The 24,507-nt window shown below is 39.8% G+C and overlaps 1 protein-coding gene across 3 annotated transcripts; it reads left to right on the top strand.

Annotated features, from left to right (window-relative positions):
- Positions 1-7,233: 7,233 nt before the first annotated feature.
- Positions 7,234-23,849, top strand: LOC121296872 (prolyl 4-hydroxylase subunit alpha-2-like). 3 transcript variants are annotated; one of them, XM_041222750.1, is made up of 15 exons: positions 7,234-7,414; positions 12,691-12,789; positions 14,312-14,408; positions 15,116-15,267; positions 15,734-15,871; positions 16,753-16,992; positions 18,004-18,200; positions 18,861-19,037; positions 19,219-19,289; positions 20,169-20,268; positions 20,732-20,785; positions 21,651-21,716; positions 22,716-22,784; positions 23,163-23,259; positions 23,505-23,849. In XM_041222750.1, the coding sequence occupies exons 2-15, from the start codon at positions 12,708-12,710 to the stop codon at positions 23,573-23,575; spliced, it is 1,611 nt and encodes a 536-aa protein (XP_041078684.1). In that variant the 5' UTR covers positions 7,234-7,414; positions 12,691-12,707; the 3' UTR covers positions 23,576-23,849. The 3 variants fall into 3 exon arrangements, with proteins under 3 accessions (XP_041078684.1, XP_041078686.1, XP_041078685.1); XM_041222752.1 differs by lacking the exon at positions 21,651-21,716 and adding an exon at positions 21,515-21,574; XM_041222751.1 differs by lacking the exon at positions 7,234-7,414 and adding an exon at positions 8,420-8,581.
- Positions 23,850-24,507: the final 658 nt, after the last annotated feature.

The raw sequence follows: 24,507 nt of genomic DNA, 5'->3' as shown, positions 1-24,507 counted from the left end.
CTGATTTCAGTAGAAAATCCTTGACTATCCTCTGAGAACAGGAAACGGAGGTTCTAGGAGGTGCCAGTGTTAGCATCGTTGGATATTTGGCGCAGTGTCATTGTTAAGCTACATTAGTATGGAACACTCTGAGAAAGGAAGACGTCCACACCTTGTTTTAAAGAGGCCACAGTGATCTGTATACCCACATGTTTTTATAGAAATAGAAAAGAAAATTCTATTCCTTGTTAAGTTCTACTGCAGCTCAGTGACCACAAAACAACAAGAGCTAAGCCTAACCCTAACTCCAATCTTTTATGAAGTCGTGTTAATTTTGAAATATTTAAAATGTTTTATATTTTATTTTACAATTTGTAAGTACCTTAATCCCATTTAAATACCTTAAGAGCCCAGAGAATATATTTTCCCATTAAAAATGTAAATCCTCTGGGAGAGGAAAAAGAGGAGTCAGAAAGGACAAATTTTGTACTGTGACATTAAAATTACCTTCTCAGCTTGTCTTTGTTGTGAACACATGTAAGAGATGAGTGGTGATAGAAGACTGTGGAAGTGCCTGCAGGCTGATGAAATCATGTGTCTGTCTGAGACTCCTGGTAAAATGTCGGCATCACTAATGCTCAGCTCTTAATCATCACAACCCGGTCACTGACGTGTCATGCAAGGCCCATTCAGACATCAAAGATGTTTCTCATTGAATAGTAACACGTGAACTCAAGATACTAATGTCATGCACTGTCCACATGGTTTGCTTCTCTGGCTGGTAACCAAGTATTTGTTATCAGCTCTCCTCAGGCAGATTGACGTTATGATGATTTTGTACAGTGTTCGTGGATACGTAAGCCGACACAATCTTCCAGTTGATTAAATGGAACCCTGTTCCTAGCTGTCACATGATGGGATACATTTGAATGACTTGAACAGTATCTTAATGCTGCTGCTTTTTCACACTGTGTTAATCCTGCTAATGTTTTCCCCCAGGCCTGACCCACTTATTAACATTACATAATGTTACTACAAACAGTAAAAGCACACACTCAAAATCAGGTTTCTGTATTTTAGAGTGCCAGTATTAAGACCCCACTATCAGACAAACAGTTAACTCACTGCAGTGTTTTGGTATTTTTATGAGCCTACTCACTGTTTGCTGACTCATCTTTGGCAGGTAAATCAAGAGCACCCTAAGAAGTGATACTAACTAGTAAATAAGCAAAATGCATCATAAATTCCTTCCCTGGAAACCCCTAAGGGGTCCCACAGCATTCCAGTTCAATCGTTTTCTGTATACTGTTTTTCTTTACTCTCTCACTGGCCACTAAAAAGTATGAAACATAGTTTACTGTAGGCATACGTTCAACTTTCGTCTAATTTCAAGTCCAGTTATAGTGGCTTGCCAATGGTTCTTCAGAGACCACTTAATTTTTTATTATTTTTTTTAATAATGGTAATAAATTTTTTTATTTTTTTTTAATACGGATATTAATTTTTGTTTTACGAGTTTTATGCTGGTTTCTGTGCCCCTTCAAATACAATTTTCTGTGATTTACCCCCACAAAATGTTGGAAGTGTATCCTTTAAAAAAAAAAAAAAAATATATATATATATATATATATATATATATATATATATATATATATATATATATATATATATATATATCCATTTATAGTAAGTCTATTGAGAAAAACCACTGTAAGCTTTTACAAGCTGGAGTGAGGCCATTTTAATTATTAAAACACACAACACCACTCCTTATGCGATGGATACATTTTCATTTTATTTTATTAAACTCTGTGTGCTGTAAACACAAGCCAGTGAAAACAAATGGAAGAAAGTATCAACTACGGATATCTGTCAAATGAAATTAACCCTGAATGCAATTGGATTTTTTGGGGGGAGTTTGGTGTTTTTCCATAACGCACAAGGGCTCATATAAAATTAGTATTTTTTTTTTTCCTTTAGATAGGAATTCTCCATGAATTATTTGTTCTTTATTATATCCTCCAACAAAATCTTCAGTTCTGATTGCATTTTGACGGGCATCACAACTTAAATTATATGACCCCCAGTGACGTTGTGGGTATAATCAGTTCCTGCAATGACACGCTGGTTTCTAAATATAACATTATAAAAAAAACATTTAAAAAAGAGATGATTACCCAGGCATGGATAGCAATACATTGAGGAAGCCAGGGGGAGTAGTCTCACAGGAGGATCTGAATTGTCAGTCACTTAAAATGTTTACTCAATACCGGTGGTCTTTGACACAAGTTTCACTGTAGTTCATATGGTTAGGGTTCTTTGATAAGATGCATGCTCTGTGTCTTTCTGCAGATAATCAAATAGGGAAGGAGGTTCGGGTAGTGGCTGCCAGAAAAACAAAAGTGTAAAACAAGCCTCTGCTTTTGTTAGTATTGTTTTTTTGCACAGAGTTGTGCTGCACTTCAAGCCCATAGGACTAATTAGGCCGGTCTGTATCTCATTAACAACCCTCAGCTTGAGAACCTCATTTCAAATGCTATATGAGTGGCACTGCTTGTGTTGTAAGATGCAAAACACTGTGGCAATTATATCATCTTGCTCTAGGCTCTGGGGAACTTGGTGAGTGTGTTCCAAATGTTAAGATTTATTACACAATCAAAGATTTCCATTTTGGGAAATGATGCGGTTTAAAGTTGTATCACATGGTTACAATGGGGGGGGGTCCACACCCCCCCCCCAGCTAAGGATGGCTAAGGAGAGCCCCTAGCTATATAGAACAATGAGCCAAGGGGAGCTGAAACAACATTATAGGATAATGAAAAATGTGTGGAATAACTGCAATGAGGAGCGTTCAATTATACGTGAAAACTGTCCAGTTCAATTGTCATTGTGTGGGATAATCTTAACAACCACTATCTAAATAAAATAGGCTGCAAGTAAATCTTCCCGAACAATAGTCTTCTCCTTACCTCATATAAAAATAATTTGTAAAAATACAAAAGGATGGATTCCTAGATTACTCCACAAATCTAAAAAAAACTTCCAGAAAGACGTTCTTCTCTAATATGCTTAATAAAATATTTCACCAGGTAGTTGATAGTTGAAGTTTTCTAAGTTTTTTAAGCTTTGTGGTTAATGAAAATGGCCTTTGGGTAAAGCATGAGCAAAAAACAGTTGTCTTCCTACTGAAAAGACAGACTGAGCAGTCTGGCTTCTCTTGCAGACTTTGTGGTTTGAAGTATTTCCACTTGTTTCCATGCCTCCTGATGACTTCAGCACATGGCACAGGAAATATCTGATTCTATCGGTCCCTCACCATTTCTCATCATCCATTCTCCACGGAAGTGAATCTCAAGCATCCGGCATCAGTATTGCACAGCCCCCTGATCCAACACAAGCACAAATAGCTTACAGTTGGCTTGTCCTTTTATTTAACTGGCGCCAACTGCATAATGTTAGCCTCTAAATATAATAGTCCAGGTTTTGCTATGTGCCAGTGTAAGCATGACTTCGAGGTCACAGCAAAGTGGAACAAATTAGTCTCCAGCCTAACCCAAATAAATGCATTTACTTCCATCTAGAATGGTAATCGAAAAACACGAGGAGTTGAGACGAGTGCCATTAGCTGGATTCAGATATCACTGGGAGGAGAATTCATATCCCAGAGACCAAATCCCTAACTGACTGGACTTGAGCCAGACTTGAGGGCCTGTGCAGAACAGCTCTAACAACCATAGAACTACTACACCATATGCTGCAGATAATCATACAGAGTGTTTCCTGGAAGTATTGCACACAATGGGAAAGAAGTTAACTGCTTGCATGCCCTAAACCCTTTTCCTTTGGTGTGACATACTTGAAATATGGCTGTTAAAGTAATGCTGAACCCAAACAAATGACATACATAACAGACCCCAATCTTGGACTAGCTTTTCACTTTATTTAGTATTTCTTCCCCTTGCTGTTCTAGTTTCACATGTGCTTTGCAGACAGGAAGATGATGTCAGACCTCCTCTTCCACACTTCTTTGTGGTCAAGTCCACAGTTGTGGTCGTTTACCATGAAAACACAATGCGTCACCCTAGTTCTTACCAGGCTTTCACTTGTGAAGCGTATTGAAACCAGAACAGAGAATATACGACAATGCAGATATTAAAATTGGTTTTGGTGTGCCTCCTCTTTTAGATCAAATAGCTGATGGGAAAGAACAGAAATCCAATATAATAAGAGACTTTTCCAGCAAGTTTTTCAAGCGAATCTTCCACACTTTCTTCCCAGCAGCACATTGCTGATCTTCATTAGGCAGTTAATAGACAGTTATTAGTTAAGACAGTATAACATGGAAATATACAAAGAAGCATGAAACTGCAAAACTGGAATCATTTTGACCTCCTGTATAGTGAGTGCATGATTAACCAGGCACATCACAAGCAGGCATGCATATAAACTCCTGGATCGATGTGGACATCTGGAATGGATTTAATGAGTGGGTATAAGACTTATAGATCTCACTACATTCTGCAACAGGTTACCTGTAATCTACATGTGCATATGGTTTTGTTTTACCCAGTACTATGTTTCATTGTATCATATATTTTTTTATAACTAACTATTGTTAGTTGTTTTTCTTCGCTACAGTAATAAACCTCTTTAAATCTGTTTTGCACATTAAAGCATTGTCTTGTTAGCGGATGATCTCGGTCACTACAATTAAACATGAGTAGGCAGAGAACTGTGAACAGTAAGATAATAAATATTTCATTTGTATATCGGGTTCTACCTCATTGTTATAATACTGTGTATTGGATATACTGACCATAATATTTCAATTACGTTACTTTCATACAATTTAATTCTGTCATATTTCACACACACACACACATATATTGAGAGAGAAGAGATTTTAATTCATCGCAATGTCTCATTCTTTACTTTCTTCTGAACATTTTAAATAAAATAAAATGCTATTCCCTTTATTTAGAAGCACTTTCTGGTATTTCCTGAATATTATTTTAACCAGCAGTTGGTCTCAGTACAAGGCCTGACAGACCAGGATGTTAATTATGCTTGTCAGCTTAATTTAGGGCTGTTTTTTTGCAGTCTGCTCCAGTCTGGGGTGACCTTTAACTTCAGATCAGGGGTCACAGACTGCCACAGAACCAAATAACTTACAATGTGAATAATTAATAAAATGCAGAGCAGGAAAAAAGACCATTCCTTCCTTTAAATACAATGCTGGGTGGTTACAAGGGGTTACTTTATATACTAATACCAACACCAACACCAATTGATCCTAAAAAATGCAAATACAAATTCATAAAGAAAATGTTTATTCATAAAATATCAAACGTGACTCAAAATCACGTGTTTTGTTTTAATAATCAGGCACAAACAAGCATTTCTAAGTCCTTTCCCCTTATAAACCAGTCATGTTTATTTCCCTTTGAATGTGTCTAGAGCGCCCCCGGGTGGATTTTCTGTAAGTAATTATAACAAATACAAAACAGTTGTTTGTCGTAAAACCATTATGTTAATCATTATTCCTGAAACTATTCAGCTAAACCAAATGGGCAATGGTTTACCAGTAATTATGGTTGTGGTAAAGTGTTTACAAAGTAATTTTGTAATAATTCCCTAGCTATAGCTCTACACGGAACCTTGACCTAATCGCTATTAAGTTATTACTGGGAAAAAAGAGAAAATTGCATCAATTACTCAGTAGTTCCTGTTAAATATTAATTTAAACCATCGTGCTTCTCTTTAAAATGAGGTTACAGTTAGACTTCTGCTGAATTAAGTTCTTTTTTTTTTTTTTTTTATAAATACATTTTATACAGAGATTTGAACTTATTCGTTTTAAACCATAACAGTTTTACAAACCACCAGTGAATGTTGTGTCTCATGAATAAGGATCACATTCCCAGTTTGCAGCTGTGATATTTAAAATATATATCTGCAGAATAGTCAAGCTTATTTCTGAAAAGCTTTACTGATCTGTCTTGAAATCTGCTGGAAGAAGAAAACAGTTAGACAGTCATTGACAGTTATTGTAAAATGAATTCCAGACCTGAGCCTTTGCCATAATGGATATTTCAAGAAGTGATGAAGGGAACATGCTTTCCCCTATGCATACCGCACCCCATAAACCAGGGTGGGAGTTCCCCTATTTGGGGTCACCCCTAATTTCAGCCCCCTATCGAGGATAATGGAACTGTTACTGTGTCACATCTATATCTAAAGGAAGTGCATGGATAGTCAACGTTTTCCTTCAGATGATTCTGCTGTGCCATTATTGAATATTCTGTAAAAAATCAACGATTTAAGGGACGCATCACTTAAACAGATATATAAAAAGGTGCATTTTTTTCACTATAGAGCATGCAGTGATAGGCTCTTGAGTGGCATCGTGGACAAGCTGTCAAGACCGTATGCTGTGATTCAATGTGGTTAATGAAGAAGGCTTGGTTATGTAAGGCAAAGGGATGCGAGCGGGTTGTATTCCATATTGTGTTCCGTGTTGTGAGGCAGAAACTAAGAGATGTGAGATTTCGGGAAACAGTGACATCTAGTGGACACCTAATGCTTCCACGTCTCTTTCTTGAAGACCAAAGGGGTTTCAAAACTTTTATCATCACTGCCCCCTAGTCTGTATCAAATAATACAGCAACAGCATACATGTGCCATAGAGACCATGCTGGAGTAAGAAAAAGCAACTGAAAATATAGAAATAGCATTTCGAAATAAGTCGTTATAAGGATTTTTTTTTTTTTTTTTTTATGGTAGCAAATTTTCACTGGAGAGCTCATTTTGATGTTAACTAATAGTAATAGTGTGTACACTTCTGTATTCTATATTTGTATTTTCATTCATAAGAAAAAAAATGAAATACTGAAGTAGTAAACTGGGTAGACTAGACTAAAAAACACAGAGGTGCTATTATGATGCTTGTACTGGAGTCTGTCTCTTTAAAATTAAAATATAGGCGGTTGCTTACTTTAGCAACATATGGCTCCTGTCTGAGTTTCCAGCCCACTATATTAATAGATGTGGGAGTTCTGAATCTTCCAATCTGGTGCGAAACACTGTAAACGTGCAGACCAGCATGGTTCCGAGCGTTGAAAAGAGCCACTCCTCTCTTACCGTATATATCGTATTTTGTCTGAATTGAAAACCGTGGATTTATAGAAGTTAAGGGTGAACCTCCGCAGCCTAACAGAATAAAAAGAAACGGCACTGTCTCTTTCCACCCACGGCGGGCCGAGCGCTGGCGGGTCAGTTAAACACACCCTCCCCGCCCCCCAGACATTACACATAAATTGCGGGTTACTTTAGGGGGAAGTATTTCCCTGCGTGGCGAGTAGCAAAGAAATCAGTTAAAAAGCCGATATTACCAGAGAAAGTTCCAGCTACCAGTACCGTGCACTGGAAAGAGAGGGTAAGCGCGTCTTTCAGCCTCAGCTATCCCGGTTTAAGAAGGTACATGTTTAGGACTTGCATAGTGACCGGTTTTGGATTTGATGTGCACACAATCATAACCGATTCAGTAGAAAACTAGCATAGCACATGTGTTTTCATAAAGTAACTTAAAACATATTGTCGTTATTATAAACACCGTTATTATTATATACGTTTAATGCACGATATATTTAAATACACTTTCAGCTTTTTTTTTTTTTTTTTTTTTTTTTTGAAAGAGATTCACAAGTGAAAATGTACTTGTAACTTATAAAACATGGGGAATTCTCCGAGTGCATTCATTTATAAATTAAATGCGAGTACTGCTGGTTTTCTGATGGTACTGTATACAGATGAGGTCATTGCTTCATGATGTAAGTTCACATAGGGTTGCGTGTAAGTGAAGGTGTTTCTCATTGTGGAAATTTCTAGAGCGCTTATGCTGGTGATAGCTTCTTCATATGTGCATTGAACATGGTTCTCAGTGTAGTACTGTTGAAATATTGAAGGGTTAGTGTTCTTTTGAGTTGGGATTGGGATGTGGGTTCTGCTGCGAATGGGACTCGGCAGTCTTTACATCTGGGGTAGTGACAGTGGTCTTTAGAGGCATTCCTAATAATACTGTCATGTGCCGTGTGTAGTTCGTGTATGTTTTCAGTTGTGGGGAGTCTTACTGTGTTATAGCAGCATGTGGCGTTTATTAAAATATGCTACTAAAATATATATCTGCTTAAGAATACATGACAGAGTTACAGCTTTGCAATTGTAGGTACAGTACAGTCTGTTCTGTGGTTAACACTGTGTCTAGGGTCTTTGCCAGCGTTGCACTGCAGTAGCTCCTGCCTCGTGAAAAAAAAAAAAAAAATCCTTGCAAAATTGATCTCCTTAAGCAGTGCCCTTAATGTACAGCTTACAGCTTGAAATCAGATGCATGACTGCTTCAGCATTGCATTGTCTGTGGAAGTGCAGAAGGTGTGGCAAGTGTTCACACCAGCCATATTTAAGAGCTGTTTCAGGACCAAGGATAGGTAGATGGTGGCAATCTGTCCTTCTTTTGGTGCTCTTTATTTTTTTGTCATGTTCATTGAAGACGGAATCTGAATTCCTTCAAACAACGTGGTGTGATCTTTGAAGCTGCCCTACTCTTGTAAGTAATTACACAAATTTAATGTAGCTCTGTTACACGCCTGTGCCTTCAAGTTTAGCTGGGACGGTCTAGCACGATCTGAGGTTGTGGTTTGGTCTCCCATCTCCACTGCATGATCTGCTTATTTTTCATTACAAGTCATCATTTTGAATAACCCATTTTAAGCATAGTGTATACTGTATTAATGCTGCCAGGTATTTGTGATTGTAGTTAGAGATGTAGGCTTGGCTGAATGGTGAGGTCAGCATTCTCACTCAAGGCACGGCAGGTTGCAAGATGTAAAGATCAAAGCGTTTAAAAAATATACTAGATTATTTACTGCCCTCTGATAAAGATGTCATGGTATTCAATGAAAACAGAATAGGCGTACAGTATGGTAAGGGTTTGTTCTCACTTAATTAATCACAGTGAATGCCATAATAAATAGAAAAGGATTTCATTTATTTTAGCCGGGGGGGGGGGGGGGGGGGGGGGGGGATTGATGTGGGGGGGGGGGGGTGGGGGGGGTGGGGGGGGGGGGGGTGGGGGGGGGGGGGGGGGGGGGGGGGGGGGGGGGGGGGGAGGGGGGGGGGGTGGGGGCAACTACTAGGACACAGACAAATGTCATGGTCATCTAATCATTGAGATGACTAATATGGAATCTGAGCAGAAGCCCACTGTGAACCTCACAGAGGTGGGGCGATTCTTAATGAGATGACTTTTGTGAGACTTGATTTTATTTATTTTTTTTAATAGCATGCATCGTGAAGTATGCTGTGCAGTGTCCAGTACTTCAGCGCAGGCATGTGATCTCTGATAATGAGTTAGAGCTCACGCGACACAATCCTGAATCGTTCCCTGTGCTGGGGATTATGACTGGGGCTTGCGTTTGCTCTGGAGGTGATGCTGGTGCTGGTGCAGTGTAAATCAGCAGCAAACACCTGTCCCAGGTACTGCATCGGGTGCGATCTCTGATTTAAAAATGAAGATTTCAAATTTAAATAAAAAATGGGATCAATATGCAACTATTTTCAAATCTGGTTCAGCGTGTCAGATACCTTGCCTTCCTCTGCAATATGTTTATAATTAAACTGCTTTCTGGCAGAGATGGGGGTCGTAAAGCTGTTTTAATTGATGACAAAGATTCATTTTCAGCAATAAGCGAAGTTTCTGGAAGGCTTGTGTTTTCATGAGCAGCAACATCTCTTCCCCTCCAAAGATGAAGTTTCCAAAAACTCGGAGACAGATACACAACACAGATGCAGATATCCGGGACGTTCAGCTTCTTTCAGAGTCTTGAAGGAGCAACCATGGCTCAAGAATTCTATATACAAACATGATTTGGTGTTTATGCATCTGCTGTAAAATGCATCAGTCATGCTGGGGAGAGAAATGCAGTTCGAATATAAAACAGGAATGTGAAATGCTGAGGATTGTAGTTTACACTTGACAAACTACACTAATTAGATAATGTGCCCTTTTCTCATTTCAAGGCCATTGTCACTATTGACTTGACCATCTGGTGTGGTTGTAAATTAAGCAAAGATTGAAGGGTGCTGTGAACAGTTCACAGCTGTTTCTGCATCTTAACAGCAGGCAAGATTTGATAGCTATTATCTATCAGGCTGTTTGACGCCTGTGTTCTGACTCATTGTGCAGAATGCATTGTCAAAGTCTCTATACACCGCATCAGTGAACTGGAAACGTTTGGTTTAATTCTCTGACACGCTGGATAACAATGCAGTGATTCTGCAGAAATGCCGTTCCAGTATGCAGTGCAATGTGTGGGCAGCTGAAGAAAAAACATTTTATTTAACCCGATTGTTTTAATATTTCTGAGTGGTGGACCACTTGTAGTGGAATGCCCCATAGTGATGTATTCTAGTGTACATTTCAAGCCTGAAAGCTAAAGCTTTGATGATTTTGGAGTCCCAGTCAAACAAGTTAGTATAAACCAAAGTAAATATAAAACATAGGCTACTCCAGGCTGCAGTTACCAAGGCTTTAGCTTCAAATATACACAGTGAACACACTATCAGGGTGTTTTAAGCATGTGGCCAAGGGACAGCTATTCATGCTACGGAAGAGAAGAGTTCAAAGATTGTTCATTAGTGTGTGTGTGTGTGTGTGTGTGTGGGTGGGGGGGGGGGGGGGGGGGGGGGGGGGGGGGGGGGGGGGGGGGGGGGGTCTGTTTAGCTGCTCGTTATTCATTTCCACTCTGACCAGACAGAATCTGCACATTCCTTCATCCTGGGCTGTACTCTTGCCAAAAAAGTATAACATGATCTTTGTCTTGCAGGCCTCAGAGCTCACAGATTCAACTTATTTTAAAGTTTAGGCAAAGAGGAAAACAGGAGAAAAAGTAGAACGTTTCCGATGTATCGATTTGCTGCAAGGCTGCTTGTACGCAGTGGGTATGTGTATCAGCTTGGTATCTCTGTAGTCTGTGAATGAATCTACAGTGCTATGACCAGTTTTTAGTTCATCCTAGGTTTGTAGAGCCACAAAAATTATGCCATCAGACATTAAGTGTTTTAATTTGAAACTGTTGACAAAAGCAGTGAACATGTTTTTCTACTTGGTTGTGGTTTTACACCCACCCCCAAACCTTTTGGCCAAAATGAGTCAGTTTTCACATATTTTAGCGTCAAGTTAATGTACAGTTAACAATAAAACAGGCCACCATCTGATTATATAAAAAACAAAACAAAAAAAAACAGATTTGGTGAGAAAACAGTAAAGCGTTCTTGGCAACACTTTCGGAATGGAAGTCTGTGTTTGTTCGAGGCGCACACTGTTGTTTCTGGAGAGACAGAAGTTTTTCAGCCAAAACATAGACAGAGCAAGTGAAATTGCCAATACCAGGAACAATTTACTGAATGTTTAACCAATAAAGAGACAGCAGCTTGAAACTTGAATTAATCAATTATCATACAGCACCTGTTGTAAAACTGAAGCAGAGAGACCGGACTGAAAATGCAGGATCTGTATTTTGAGAAAACATGTCATTTTCTTTTTTTTTTAAATAATCATACCCCAAAAAGCTGCAAATAGGGTCAGTTTAAAGAGAACCTATTGTATAAAGTAAATTTACTGCATCACGCGTTAATTATGTTTTTTTCATAATTACTTAAATAAATGACAGAAGGGGTGCAATAAGAAGTGTCCATGAGCTTTTTCTTGTAACTGGCGTTCAACAGAGATTTATTCTAAATGATTAATCTTAACAGCAGCGTAGCTCCAACCTAGTGCTTTATTCACACCCAGCTTTGGAATTTGTATCTGCAGCTGAAGTCAGATTACTTCAAGTTCGAGGAAAGATAGTGAAAGCAAGAATAATATAAGGAAAACTCTTGGATAGGTTTGGAGTTGGCTTTTAAAACAGGTGCAGCAATAGAGAGTTTGAAGAGAAGTGTTGTTAGTCTGCCAGCCTGTCATGGTTTTCCGTTGTTTCTGGTTTGGAAAGCATCAGGGGGATTCTCTCATTTTCCGTCCAGCTCTACTTGTACACTTAACAGTATCCAGCATGTTCCTGTGTAGTTTCTAGCACAGTTGATTCTTTTTTAAAAGGTATAGAAGCTTTAAAGAAGTCTGTAGGGAAAAGGAGTTTGTTGCTGTAAGGAAATAGACAACTCTTTGCTACTTTACTATAAGCCACACTGCATGCATGAAATCAGTTTTTTCTAATGAAAGAAAGGGTGTTTTATGTTTATTATAAAATGCTAGTGCAACTCAACCTACTGCACAGGCTGTTTATCATAACTGCCATGTGAAAGTGTGCAGTAATCCTGAATTATTTTCAAACTTTTCAAACTTTGTGTTATGTTGTACAATTTTCTTTGAAATGACTTCTATTTGAGCCTCAGCTAATCTAGAGGTTGGTAATCCAGCCTCCGTGCACGCCACAGACGAGAGCCTTAACCACTATGCAAAAGAGCCAGGCTCATCTGTATTAAAAAGGTCAAACAAAGGGTCACAATCGACAGCTGGGGATAAAACTGTTACCCTCACTATCCATCCACTACTAGGAAGTGACTGTGGACTGAGGAACCCTGTCCTAGCTGGAACATTGCCCAGCACCAACATACCACAGATCACTAACATATCCTGTTTGTTTCTACCTTATCTAGATTGCACCAGTGTGAAGATGATGAAGTTCTGGTTATTGTCTCTCCTCATTCAGAGTTGGTGGAGTAGGTGTGCTGAGGCCGAAATCTTCACCTCAATAGGTATGCTTTTAAAAACCGATTCAGCTAATAAATGTGTTCTTAAGCTGTTCAGTAGAACATAACACATTATTTTTCATGAGGTTCAAGGTTAAAGCGACACAAGCACAGGTGTGTTTTGTGTACAGTTTAAATGGAGCCCATTATTTAAGAATGGTAAAGTGAGGGTTTCAGAGACGTCACGAACCTGGAGCTTGAAAGATTGCAAGGTTTACAGCAGTGTAAAACCCCAGACATTTTTTATATTATTCTCATTGAATATAACACCCCAGAACTGAATTCAAATGTGCTGCTTTAGAGCTTAGAATCAACAAACAAGTTAAACCCTTTTTCTTGGACGGCTATAGTGTGAATATGCCTCATGTTGTACTGAAATAATATTGAAGCAGACCTTGAGCAAACAAGCACAGATTTTTAATTTTCTTCCCTCCCTTTTAGATTTTGCCAGTGGCAGTCTTTTGAAAAACATCCTTCAGGGGAGGAAATGAATTGGTCTTAGTTCAACTGATCTGTGAATTAGTGCAAACCAAAAAATGTGAAGCGCTTCCAGAATTGAAATTTCTTATACAGTTTGATTAAACATAGCTCAGTAGGAGCTGATTTGTTCTGACTTGTTAGAGTTATCCACTGTTAACTTGAAGAGATTGGCTCTAGTTTTATTAGTTTAAGCCAATGACATTTATTACCTGATGGAAAACAAGCAACTGTTTGTAGCCACAGGGGCATGATTTCTTCTTTTAAAAGAGGAAAAAATATATAGTGATATGAACAACAGTGTTATCAATACTAATGGTAGTGGTAGTTTAAGTATTGTTTCCTAAGGTAAATTTACATGTGATGGTTTTGACTTTAGAAATGTTGTTAGTCTTCATAGTTTGAACCCTTGTTATTTGAATCCAGCTGTGTCAGACTCCTGATAGAAATGGTCATTTGTTTTCATTCTGGACAGATAATCCAGGCTGTCTGAAATTAGTTGGCTTGGACTGCTGTGCAGCTGGATAAGAGGGGAACAAAACATTCAGGAGACGTGTTTGACTGGTGTTAAACTGAGCAATAAGCATTCTTCAGCTGAACTAACTGCTTTCAGTGGAGATGTCGAAGATTCCTCTGGTTATAAAATATCTTCTAAAATAAATGCTTCGAGACAGAACATTGTATGGAGGCATTTTTTTTCCCTTGGGTTATAAAAACAATACAGATAAAGCCTGCAGCAGAGGGCAGCTAAAAATTCTGAGAAATTTTCCCACTGTCTGTCTTTTCCAGGACTGTATTTTGTTTTTTTTTAAATAAAGAACATACAACTTACAACCTATGAAGGGGAAAACAATGGATCAATTTCCTGATGGCTTATTTAACGCTTAAAAAAATCACTACGGCTAATTTGTCACACAATTGCATAACGTATGACAAGTTGTCTCCCCAGCCTGCAACCTAACTGATTTAGTTTGAAGCCTGACACGCCAGCAATGAAACACAATACTAGGCGTTGATGCTTTTATGTATTATTCCCCCCCGTTCTTTTTAGGTCAGATGACGGACTTGATTTTCACAGAAAAAGAGCTTGTGCAATCCCTGAAGGAATACATCCGGAAAGAGGAATCCAGATTGGTTCAGATTAAAAGGTAAGGATTTCAGTGACTGACCCAGTTGACGCTAACCCTGAACTAGCTAATGTTACCTTTTGAAAGGTAGAGCAGGAGCGAAACCAGTCAAGCCCAGATCGCCCAGTATATTTTAACTGAATTATTACGTGAGCATTGCATTACCTATTCCATCAGAGGAAAGGGCAAGACTGTCCACACATGCCCTGCTTCAGTGTGTCCTGAGCTTTCTCTGTTAGCTGTGTGACTTCATTATAAATGGAATGTGAAACACCTCCAGATTCATCGCAAGCTCTAAGGAAAGGTATTGATTCCATAGGTTATGAGAAAAGTGTGTGTGTGTGTGTGTGTTTATATACACTTGATAAACATGTCTGCTTTTGCCGGTCCTGGTAGTGTTCATTACTTTTGACAGCAGCATCAAGTTCACCTGCATTTGAAAAGTTAGCAGGACGTCATATGTAAATGACACCTGTGAGTCATCAATTAGTGACTTATGATTAGGGATTCTGATTTCTGGTTTCAACTGATAAGAACTGATAGAAGAAAAAAACAGTGTATATCCAATAAACACCGGAAAAAACATTGGAGACATTTACTCAGTTAACATTGACTTGACCCCTTTCCCCGTGAAAAAATGAAATAAAATGACCTCCCAGTTGGGAGCGAACCCAACTTTATTATTATTTTTTTTCTCATTTTATTTCATGGTATTTTAAAACTTTCAGTTGGGCCTCCAAGTTGGATGATCTGACCCACACCTCGACTGTTGATCCCGAGGGCTATCTGTCCCATCCTGTCAATGCCTACAAGTTAGTGAAGCGCATGAACACCGAGTGGGCGCAGCTGGAGAGCCTTGTCCTGCAAGACCCTGCTGAGGGTATGAATGAAACTCATAAACTTCTCAGAAGCCCTTAAAACTTTGAAAGTTCATATTGCCATGACTTATTTATTTTGAAGTGACATTCATTTGCTGGCAAGTCATGTATGGAAAATTAAAAAATATAATGACTACTTTCCATATACAGTAATAATAATAATAATAATAATAATCTTGTAATATCATTCTGTAATTTAATACATACTACATTTCAGCCCCTCCTGCCATTTCTGCAGTCCAGCAATATCCTAATTGACTGATCAAAGAACAGCGGTCATTTTTCTAAGCTGCCAAAACATGTGTTTGACATCTCTGAGTTGTCCTGCACAATACTGGTAGTTTGTGCTTATAAAACAGAAGCTATTGTAAGTCTTTCATCCGGGGGAAGCTGTTTATTAAACGGGTCCACAGACAGAGTAACCAGTATATACATATATTTCTTTCTTCTTATTTTCTCTCCTCCCAGGTTTCATTTCTAATATGTCTGTGCAGCGGCAGTTCTTCCCAGGCGAGGAGGATAAGAAAGGAGCAGCAAAAGCTCTAATGCGACTGCAGGACACCTATAAGCTGGACTCTGAGAGCATCTCCAAAGGCAGGCTGCCAGGTAAAAAGACCACCTGAGCTACAGTACCTGCTGTGCCCCTCCACGCTGACTTCAATCCTGCCTCCTTCAGCAAGGTGCACAATGCGATGGCAAACTGACATTCACTCCAATGAAAATTAGCTTGCATTATACAAAAGTAGGCCAGTTAAACAAAGCTGGGGGAAAAAAAGAGCTGTGCTTTTCATTATAGACGCATGTTTCATGTATGAATGTCCCACATACACACCAAAGCTGTAGAAGCACTAGTGAAAAGATGTTTCGTCGTTCATGCTATTGCAGATAATGTACAGATTCTGTTTTTTTTTTGTTTTTTTTGTTTTAATAAAAGACGAGCCGGTAGTGTTTGTCTTAGAAATAAATGTTATTTCACCTTTATTGTTTTAGCTGCAGTGCCAGTGGCTGCTTGCCTCTGCATTTGAAGGATTAGTTTTAAAAACAAATCCAGTACAAAAAAAAAGTTTGGCAGACTTTATAGTTTCACATGCACAGCAGCAAATTGTTGTGGACAGAGTCCTGTGGCAGAGCCCTAACCAGATTGAGTTTGCACAGTGAGTGACTGTAGTACTTTAGACAGTGGACCTTGGCAGACAGTGCCCAGACATAGCTAGTGTGACTGCTGCCAAGATTTCTTTCCTGTCTGTCTTATTTTTGCTAGCACAGAATATTCAATGTGATCGGCAACTACAGCCTTCCTAAAATGTGGAAGACTATGGAAATAGCTCCCGTTGCACAGCAGTTTGCACTCCTGGCTTTACTTAATAAGACGCACCAGAGCTTGATCCTTAAGGCACTAATCAAGCTTGTATTAAAACCTGGAGTGGAGCTGCTATGCAACAGGATTCTGATTTCCATCCTTGTTGGTGCTGATGCTCTCTGATCAGGCATGACGTTCAACGCCCTCCTGAGTGTGGATGACTGTTATGACATGGGGAAGACGGCCTACAATGACCATGATTACTACCACACCGTCCTGTGGATGCAGCAGGCCCTGAAGCAGCTCGATGAAGGAGAGGAAGCTGTCGTTTCCAAGCCTGATGTCCTTGACTATCTCAGCTACTCGGTTTACCAGATGGGTGACCTGCCTCGAGCCATTCAGCTCACAAGGCGCCTGCTTGCAGTCGGTAATATTCCACGCTCCTTTTACACCCTTTGTTCTGGTTGAAAAGAACAAAGCAAATATACTGTTTGGGACAGACAGGGACTCCACTGTCCTTTGTGTTTAGAAGAGTGGGCATTTCACAGAGCTTAAGCTAGTGGTGCACAATTCTGACTCTTGAGATCCGTTCTAGTCTTTTTCTTGTTGCAGTAATCCTCAGCAGGTTCTCTTAACTAATTTAGGACATGCTTGGAATAAAGACCAGGACTGGAAATGGATCCCCTGAGCCAGAATGCTTCATTACTGCCTTAAGCAAAGGGAAACGTTGTTTTCTTAAATTACCACTGGAGGGCAGAGTTTCTTGTAGAATGTTTTGCTCTCCAAACATTCTGTGAGGAGTGGGTGAAGGTATAGGTATGGGTTGTGGGTTTAAATTTCTACATATGTGAATGTTAAAGTTATATATTTGAGAATATGTTTGCATTATAAGGTTTGCATGCATGATGTGTTTTTTTTTTTTTTTTTTTTTTTATTTAGTCATAGACAATGATTTTTTAACCCATTTTTGTCCCCAATTTAGAATTGCCAATTGTGTTATTATTAATCCCGGTTCACTGTTGCAACCCTCTGGCGCCTCGGGAAACGGCGGATGACACATGCGTGCTCCGAAACGTGTCCCTGTGTCATTTTTTCGTACTGCGGATCCGCAATGAAGCCATCAGACCTACCGTGCTGGAGGACAACACAGAACTGAATGGCTCCACTGCAGTCCCGCAGGCGCCCTGTCAGCCACAGGAGGCGCTGGTGCGTGGTGAACCGTGGATTGCCCTGCCCTAAGCCAACCTACCATGGGGGGGCTCCCGGCTATGGTCGGCAATGACATAGCCTGGATTCAGACCTGCGATCTCCAGGCTATAGGGCGCATCCTGCACTCCACACGGAGTGCCTTTACTGGATGCGCCACTCGGGAGCCCCTTGCATGCATGTTTTTAATGTAAATGTAACTGAAACGAAACCTCTCCTAATCTCTCATCAGATCCGACTCATCAGAGAGGAGGAGGAAACCTGCGTTATTTTGAGAGGCTGCTAGGAAAGGAGATGAGGGAGAGCAACACTGAGCAGCCCCCAGTCAGAGAGGAACCTACAGAGTTCAGAACCTACGAGAGGCCTGTCGGTCACCTGCCTGATAGAGATATCTATGAAGCGCTTTGCAGAGAAGAGGGAGTGAAAATGGTAAATGAAGAGTACTGACGACTAGCTAGTCCAAACCTGTTAGTCCTAGCTGAACCGCGCTCCCATAATGAAATGCATGCTGATTTCAGCAAGAGAGACACATTAAGTGACTGGGGAAAACATTCCCAGTGACTTTGCTATGTTTTAATCAAAGGGTTATTTTGAGGAAATACATAAATAGACTAGAGATTTTTAGTACAAATATACAATTAGCATTTAAAACCAATCACTCTGGTCCCAGATGGTTCAGGTACGCAAGAGCCCACTGTCCTGGCATCGTAACGGGGTGCCTGTGGACAACAAGACCCACAACACAGAGGCTTAACTTTCTCTAATGACATCCACAAGTCTGACAACAAACAAACCAAAAAAAACCAACAACAAACCTAGCAATAGTGTGATTGAAAAAAGAACCTGCTTAGAGCAGTCCTGAGAAACTGGAATATGTAATAACAATAAACAGAAATAAGAGTTTCTGTTAGTTTTGTTTACTCTGCCACAGTACCAGCAGGTGGCAGTGTATCCATAAACTTGTCAGCTTTGTGTCGTATGCCTACGAGGATCAACCTGCAGACACAAGTTATATGCCTGAAAAGGCTGTCCGATTCATCCTGCGTGTAACTAGTGGACAGCAAGCGCGTACAATCATTTGTTTTGCAGACTACAGAGAGGCAGAAGAAGCTGTTCTGCAGGTATCACGATGGGAACAGGAACCCCAGACTGCTCCTCGCTCCTGTGAAGGAAGAGGACGAGTGGGACAGCCCGCGCATCGTGAGATACCTGGACGTACTCTCAGACACAGAGATCGAGAGGATCAAGGAAATATCAAAACCCCGGGTAAGTGGAGCAGCAGCTCTGTGCGTGTGTGTGTGCGCGCGCGCGCGTGTGTGTGTGTGTGTGTGCGATACCTGGCACTGTCAGACACAGAGACCAAGAGGCTCACAGCGAATAGTGCAGCATTTCATATCCTTCCTCACCTCACACATTCAAACCATTCTTACATTTGTTTTTGACACAGCTGGCACGAGCTACGGTACGGGATCCAAAGTCAGGCGTTCTTACGGTAGCCGATTACAGAGTATCCAAAAGGTAAGATTTTCAAAGTGGCAGATGGGGCGCAGGGTTTTGTGTGAGGCATCGCAGTTCTGTAGGGGTACTCTAATCCACAGGGGAACCGAAATGTTTGTCTTGCTTTGTACGTTAGATCTGCAAGTTTTGGATTATAATGACAGTCTAACCCTGGAGTGGCCAAAGGTGGCCCTTCCAGTCCTGGTGTTTGTTTCAATCTTGTTCTAAATTGTTTAATTGAACCAATTAAACTGACATCCAGACCCTGCACTAATTAACTGTCTCATTTGAAATCTCTGGAATGGAATGGCCCTCCAGGACCATGACTGAACACACCTGGTCTTACCATAACTCACTGTGGCCTTATTTCATGCCCTTTGTTTGTGATTTTTTTTTTTTGTAAATGTATGTATGTATGTATGTGTTTTAGTTATTGATTTTCTTCATGTTTGTTTAGTTAAAAAAAAAAAAAACAACACAAAAAACCCACCAAAGCTCTTATTTTATATTTACATTGCAAATGTTGGGCTGTAGTACCTGCCAGTTCCCTTAAATTAATATGAGTTTGTAATCCAGCATATTATTGTACCTATTACCTGGGGCTTTTTTTATGTGGTGCCATCAAACGAAAGGGAGGGGGCGAGGGGGGTTCTTAGTAAGCCAGAATGCTGTAGTCAGAAAACTAGAGCTGACTGGCAGTTCTAGCTGTGAGCTGAGTAAGATCATTCAAATAGAAAGCTGAAAAAAATGGAAGTAGGTCAGATCCCAAAGAAAGATAGCACCATGCCAGAGTTGAATGTGTTTATTCTAGGAAGGCAGGCTGTAGAAAAAGGGAGAACAGGAGTTTTTTCTTCATTTTTTCATGCGGTGTAAAATGTGGCTTTTCTCTTGCTGTTGTAGTACCTGGCTGGCAGCAGAAGATGACCCTGTGGTTGCCCGTGTGAACCAGAGAATAGAAGATATAACAGGCTTGACCGTGGAAACAGCAGAACTGCTTCAGGTACTTTGATAAGAAATCTTGATTTTTAAAGATGAACTGCGCTCCTATTTTGGCTTTGCTTGGGTTACAATCTCCCCACGCTGGGCCTTCCGGCGATGACCGGCATGCAAAAAGTACATGCAAGTGCTTTGAGGAATTCCTATGATGTCTGCTGACGTCAAAATTCTTGTGCAGTGACAGTGAGCGGAAAATTATGATTCACTAAAATGATTAAAATCTTTAGTATTAATATATTGAAGATGCGCTACATGCTGCAATGGTCTCCCTTTATCTACCACAAGCAGAAGGATGTGGGCTTGTCTCCTAGGCATTCAAATTCCTTGTAGAATGGCTCTGTTTTTTTATTTTAGTTTTAGTAATTTTTGTCTTTTGGGTATCGACTGACCAAGTGTGCCATCCCCTTAATGCTGCTTAAATGCTGGGTATGTAAGTTACACTCATTGTCTTTAATCTTTTCAAACAGGTGGCTAACTATGGGGTTGGAGGACAGTATGAGCCTCATTATGATTTCTCAAGAGTAAGTACACTTCCCTACATGGAGTCAAAGAGCCATTGTGGTTTTCTCCCATCTGAGATAAAGAGTCGTATTCATTTATTTTTGAATGGCACAGTTGGAAATGTGTTTGCTCTTCCTGTGCTTCAGGTTTCCTGCTGAGGACTATCTCATGATCAGGCTTCTTGTTGTAAATCAGTGGTTTTCAACCTTTGCCCTGGAGAACACGCCAACAGGAACTATTTTTTTCATTACACATACAGATTTAATTTCATACTTTTTATTGTGATCCCAATATCTATGTTCATCGCAAGACTGCAGTGCAAATTTAAATACATATAAATGAATACAAATTTGGACCGTTTGGGTACTTTGAGAGTTGATCAGAATTATCTGTCTGTATCCCCAGGAGTATGTCAGACCACATGTTCATGACAGATCGAACATCCTGTTATTGAAATAATTCTTGCATGTGGGCCCGTTACTGTAGAAAGGGCCGTGTTTTAATGATTGGACGCTGGCAGCTTTCAGATCCACCTCTGTTCTGTTCAGGTAAATTGACAGCACTGTTTGTGCTTGTGCAAGTCCACTCCACTATCACGATGACATACAGTATACACACTCTACCAAGATCAGTTCATCCAATGTCATTCAGATTGTTAGGGGTTCTTTATTTTTCCTGCTATGAGACCAAGCTCATAGTCTTGCTGGGGCTCCTGCTGAGTGTGTTAGAGTTCTGCACATTTGTTGCAGCGCCCTTTCGACAGCTCTCTCAAGACGGATGGGAATAGGCTAGCAACCTATCTGAACTACGTAAGTACCAGCATGTGCCCCGTGTCGGCACTCTAGCTTTTTGTCAATTTACCCTCCTCCAATTCTATTTTCATAGAGAGATGAACCTGAGGCTTTCAAATCCTTAGGCACTGGAAATCGTGTGGCTACTTTTTTAAATTATGTAAGTATGCTTTAGACTCGAACATTGACTGCTCGGTGCTATTTGCATTTTGCTCATGGGAGGCTCCAGCTGCCATATTCTGTAACCAGACTGCAGAGCTGGAGATCAGTAGACTGGAATGGAACTATGACTCTCATTGCATAGCTGTTTGATCCATTCCTCATTTTACTATGAGTTTAATAAGACACACCTAAGCTTATTACCCGTACACTGTGGCTAATCAAGCTAGTAGTAAAATCTGGGTTGGGTGAGACTGCTATGCAAAAGCAGTCTTGCTGCCATCCCTGTATTGCATGATGTCAGTCAATATTTTAAGGAAGCTTTTTTTTCTGTTGGAAGGCTTTTGGAATCAATGTCCTACCTATCATTAATTTACATGTCCTGCAAACTGTGAAGTGTTAAAACAGGGAAAAAAAGAAGAAGAAGATATTCTGGTGTACACTATTTTTTTTTTTAATATACAGTAATGATCTGTATCACAGATTTCACACCACATTTTAAGGATTGAGTTGGTCTGCTACTGATTTTAAACAGTTCTATCAGCACTTGTTATTATTTGATGTGTTTTTGCTGCATGCACTCTTGGCTGTATTGTGCAGAACAGTTTTTACATGTTTGCATTGCATTGTAACATGTCAATCCTTAAACCTTTTTTTGTTCTTTTGCACTAGTTTAACTTTTTTGCGATTGTGTTTCGACTGGAATTTGAATAGAACAGTCACCCTTTTACAAATCTTGTCAGTTGCTTTGCGCGTACCAAGGTGTCAATGTATATGGCAGACTATGCTTTTGATAGGGTCATCACAGGAGATGAACATAATACAAGGGCTGGTCAGTCATGGGCATTATACACAGGATGTGCACTCGTAAGAATTACTGTAAAACAGAATTGCTTGCACCCTTTTGTGTATATTTGAATTATGATGTCTCATTTACATTGGCACTTGTTAAAGACATGACACTGCCATGCTGTACACTGTGTGATTCTCTCTGTACCAGATGAGTGATGTGCAAGCTGGAGGGGCGACGGTGTTCCCAGATTTTGGAGCTGTAGTCAAATCCAGAAAGGCAAGTATTAATCCATCAGGAAAACACAGAAACAGTTTGCATTTTAAGCCCCTTTTATTCATTTGTTAAGCTAATCACAAACTTAAACGGCTGCATTGAATCTGAGAGTTGCTGTCAGAATAGGAGCCTGCAGTCCTGTGGAAATTAAGACCAGTGACATGCCAACACACTCATGAAGAGTAATGGGTTCCTCACAAGTACAAACTGTATGTGTTTTAATTCAGAAATGTGTCTGGGATTACACTGCTCTATAAAACCTATCCAACAGAATACCTTCCTGAAGCCCTCCCAGGCACTCAAAATACTCTGGCAGGACTCTTCTAATTAAGGGAGCTGTCAGTCCTGTTTCGTAATGAGCTGTTTGCTCTCCTCTGATAGGGTACTGCTGTGTTTTGGTACAACCTTCTCAGAAGTGGGGAAGGCGATTACAGGACCAAACATGCAGCCTGTCCAGTATTAGTAGGGAGTAAATGGGGTAAGTAAACAATGGCGTGTGTAAACTATTTCTAAAGTGAAGTGGCAAGAGAACAGATCTTTCACAGTGCAGCGAATGTAAAAAAAAAAAAAATAAATAAACTCTTATCCCACAGCAGGATCCCGTTTGCAAACATGACACATAGGTGGCTGTAAAGCAGCCTTGCAGTTATGTATGAAAAAAGCATGTGGTTCTATGAATGAAGTTTGAGATGCCTTGTATGTGTTTTATTTTTGTGTTCACAGTTTCAAACAAATGGTTTCATGAAAGAGGGCAGGAGTTCCGGAGACCATGTGGCTTGACAGAAGTCGACTGAAGATCTCCTGTTCTTGCTGCTGCTGTGCTCTTGGGTCCCTCCCTGAACATCCTTTTTCATTCACAAGAGTTCACGCTGTCCAGATTATTTTGCAGGTGCTCATTTTACCATCCTAAAGTTTAGGATTTTTTTTTTCTTTTTTCAAATAAATAATAGATTTTTTTAACACACGTGTCGATAAATTGTTAAATAAAAGTGTCTGTTTTCTTGGAAATATTGGTGGGGGGGTTTGTTTGTATGTTGAAATAAATTATACGGATTAAAGAAATAAAATGTCAATGATTTACTATGTATTTGGTCCAATTCAAATGTGAGGTGTGTGTTTCTAACCTGTTACAATACTGAACAATGTTAAGAGTTCTGTTTCCTGCAGTATATCTTGAAATACCAAAATGTCATGCTTGGTTCACAAATGTATTGATATACTTAGACAGTTGATCCATGAAGACAGCAAGTGAAGATCCAGATAGAACTGTCTTCACTGAGGAATTACATTGAAATGATGTAATGGTTGGTAAGTGTACTTTGAGGAAAAAAACATGCTGTTGCACATCCAGTATATCTCATTTGAAGACTCGGGACTGATTTGTTAAGGTGGTTCTTCAATGTGGTGTTTAACTATCTTGTTGCAAACAATGAAATGAACAGTATATTCATTTGAATGAAGTTTAATATGATTGTTCATTTGTGCAGCGAATGCATATGGACAGATCACAGAGGAAATTGGAGGTTTCTCTCACAATTATACAAATACCCACGTATGTACAATCAACCACATGCTAAATATATGCTGTATATAATTGAAATTGAAAACCACATGCAGTATTTAGAATATTTGCAAGCAGATTATGATACCTCAAATGTGCCCCTACCCACTCTCTAAAGTTTGTTTTTTTTTTCACATAAATAAATGGTGGAGCGAGCAGAGAAAA

This window comes from Polyodon spathula, chromosome 22, assembly GCF_017654505.1.
Source record: "Polyodon spathula isolate WHYD16114869_AA chromosome 22, ASM1765450v1, whole genome shotgun sequence".
NCBI classification, from domain to species: domain Eukaryota; kingdom Metazoa; phylum Chordata; class Actinopteri; order Acipenseriformes; family Polyodontidae; genus Polyodon; species Polyodon spathula.
This window is presented reverse-complemented; position numbering and strand designations above follow the sequence as displayed.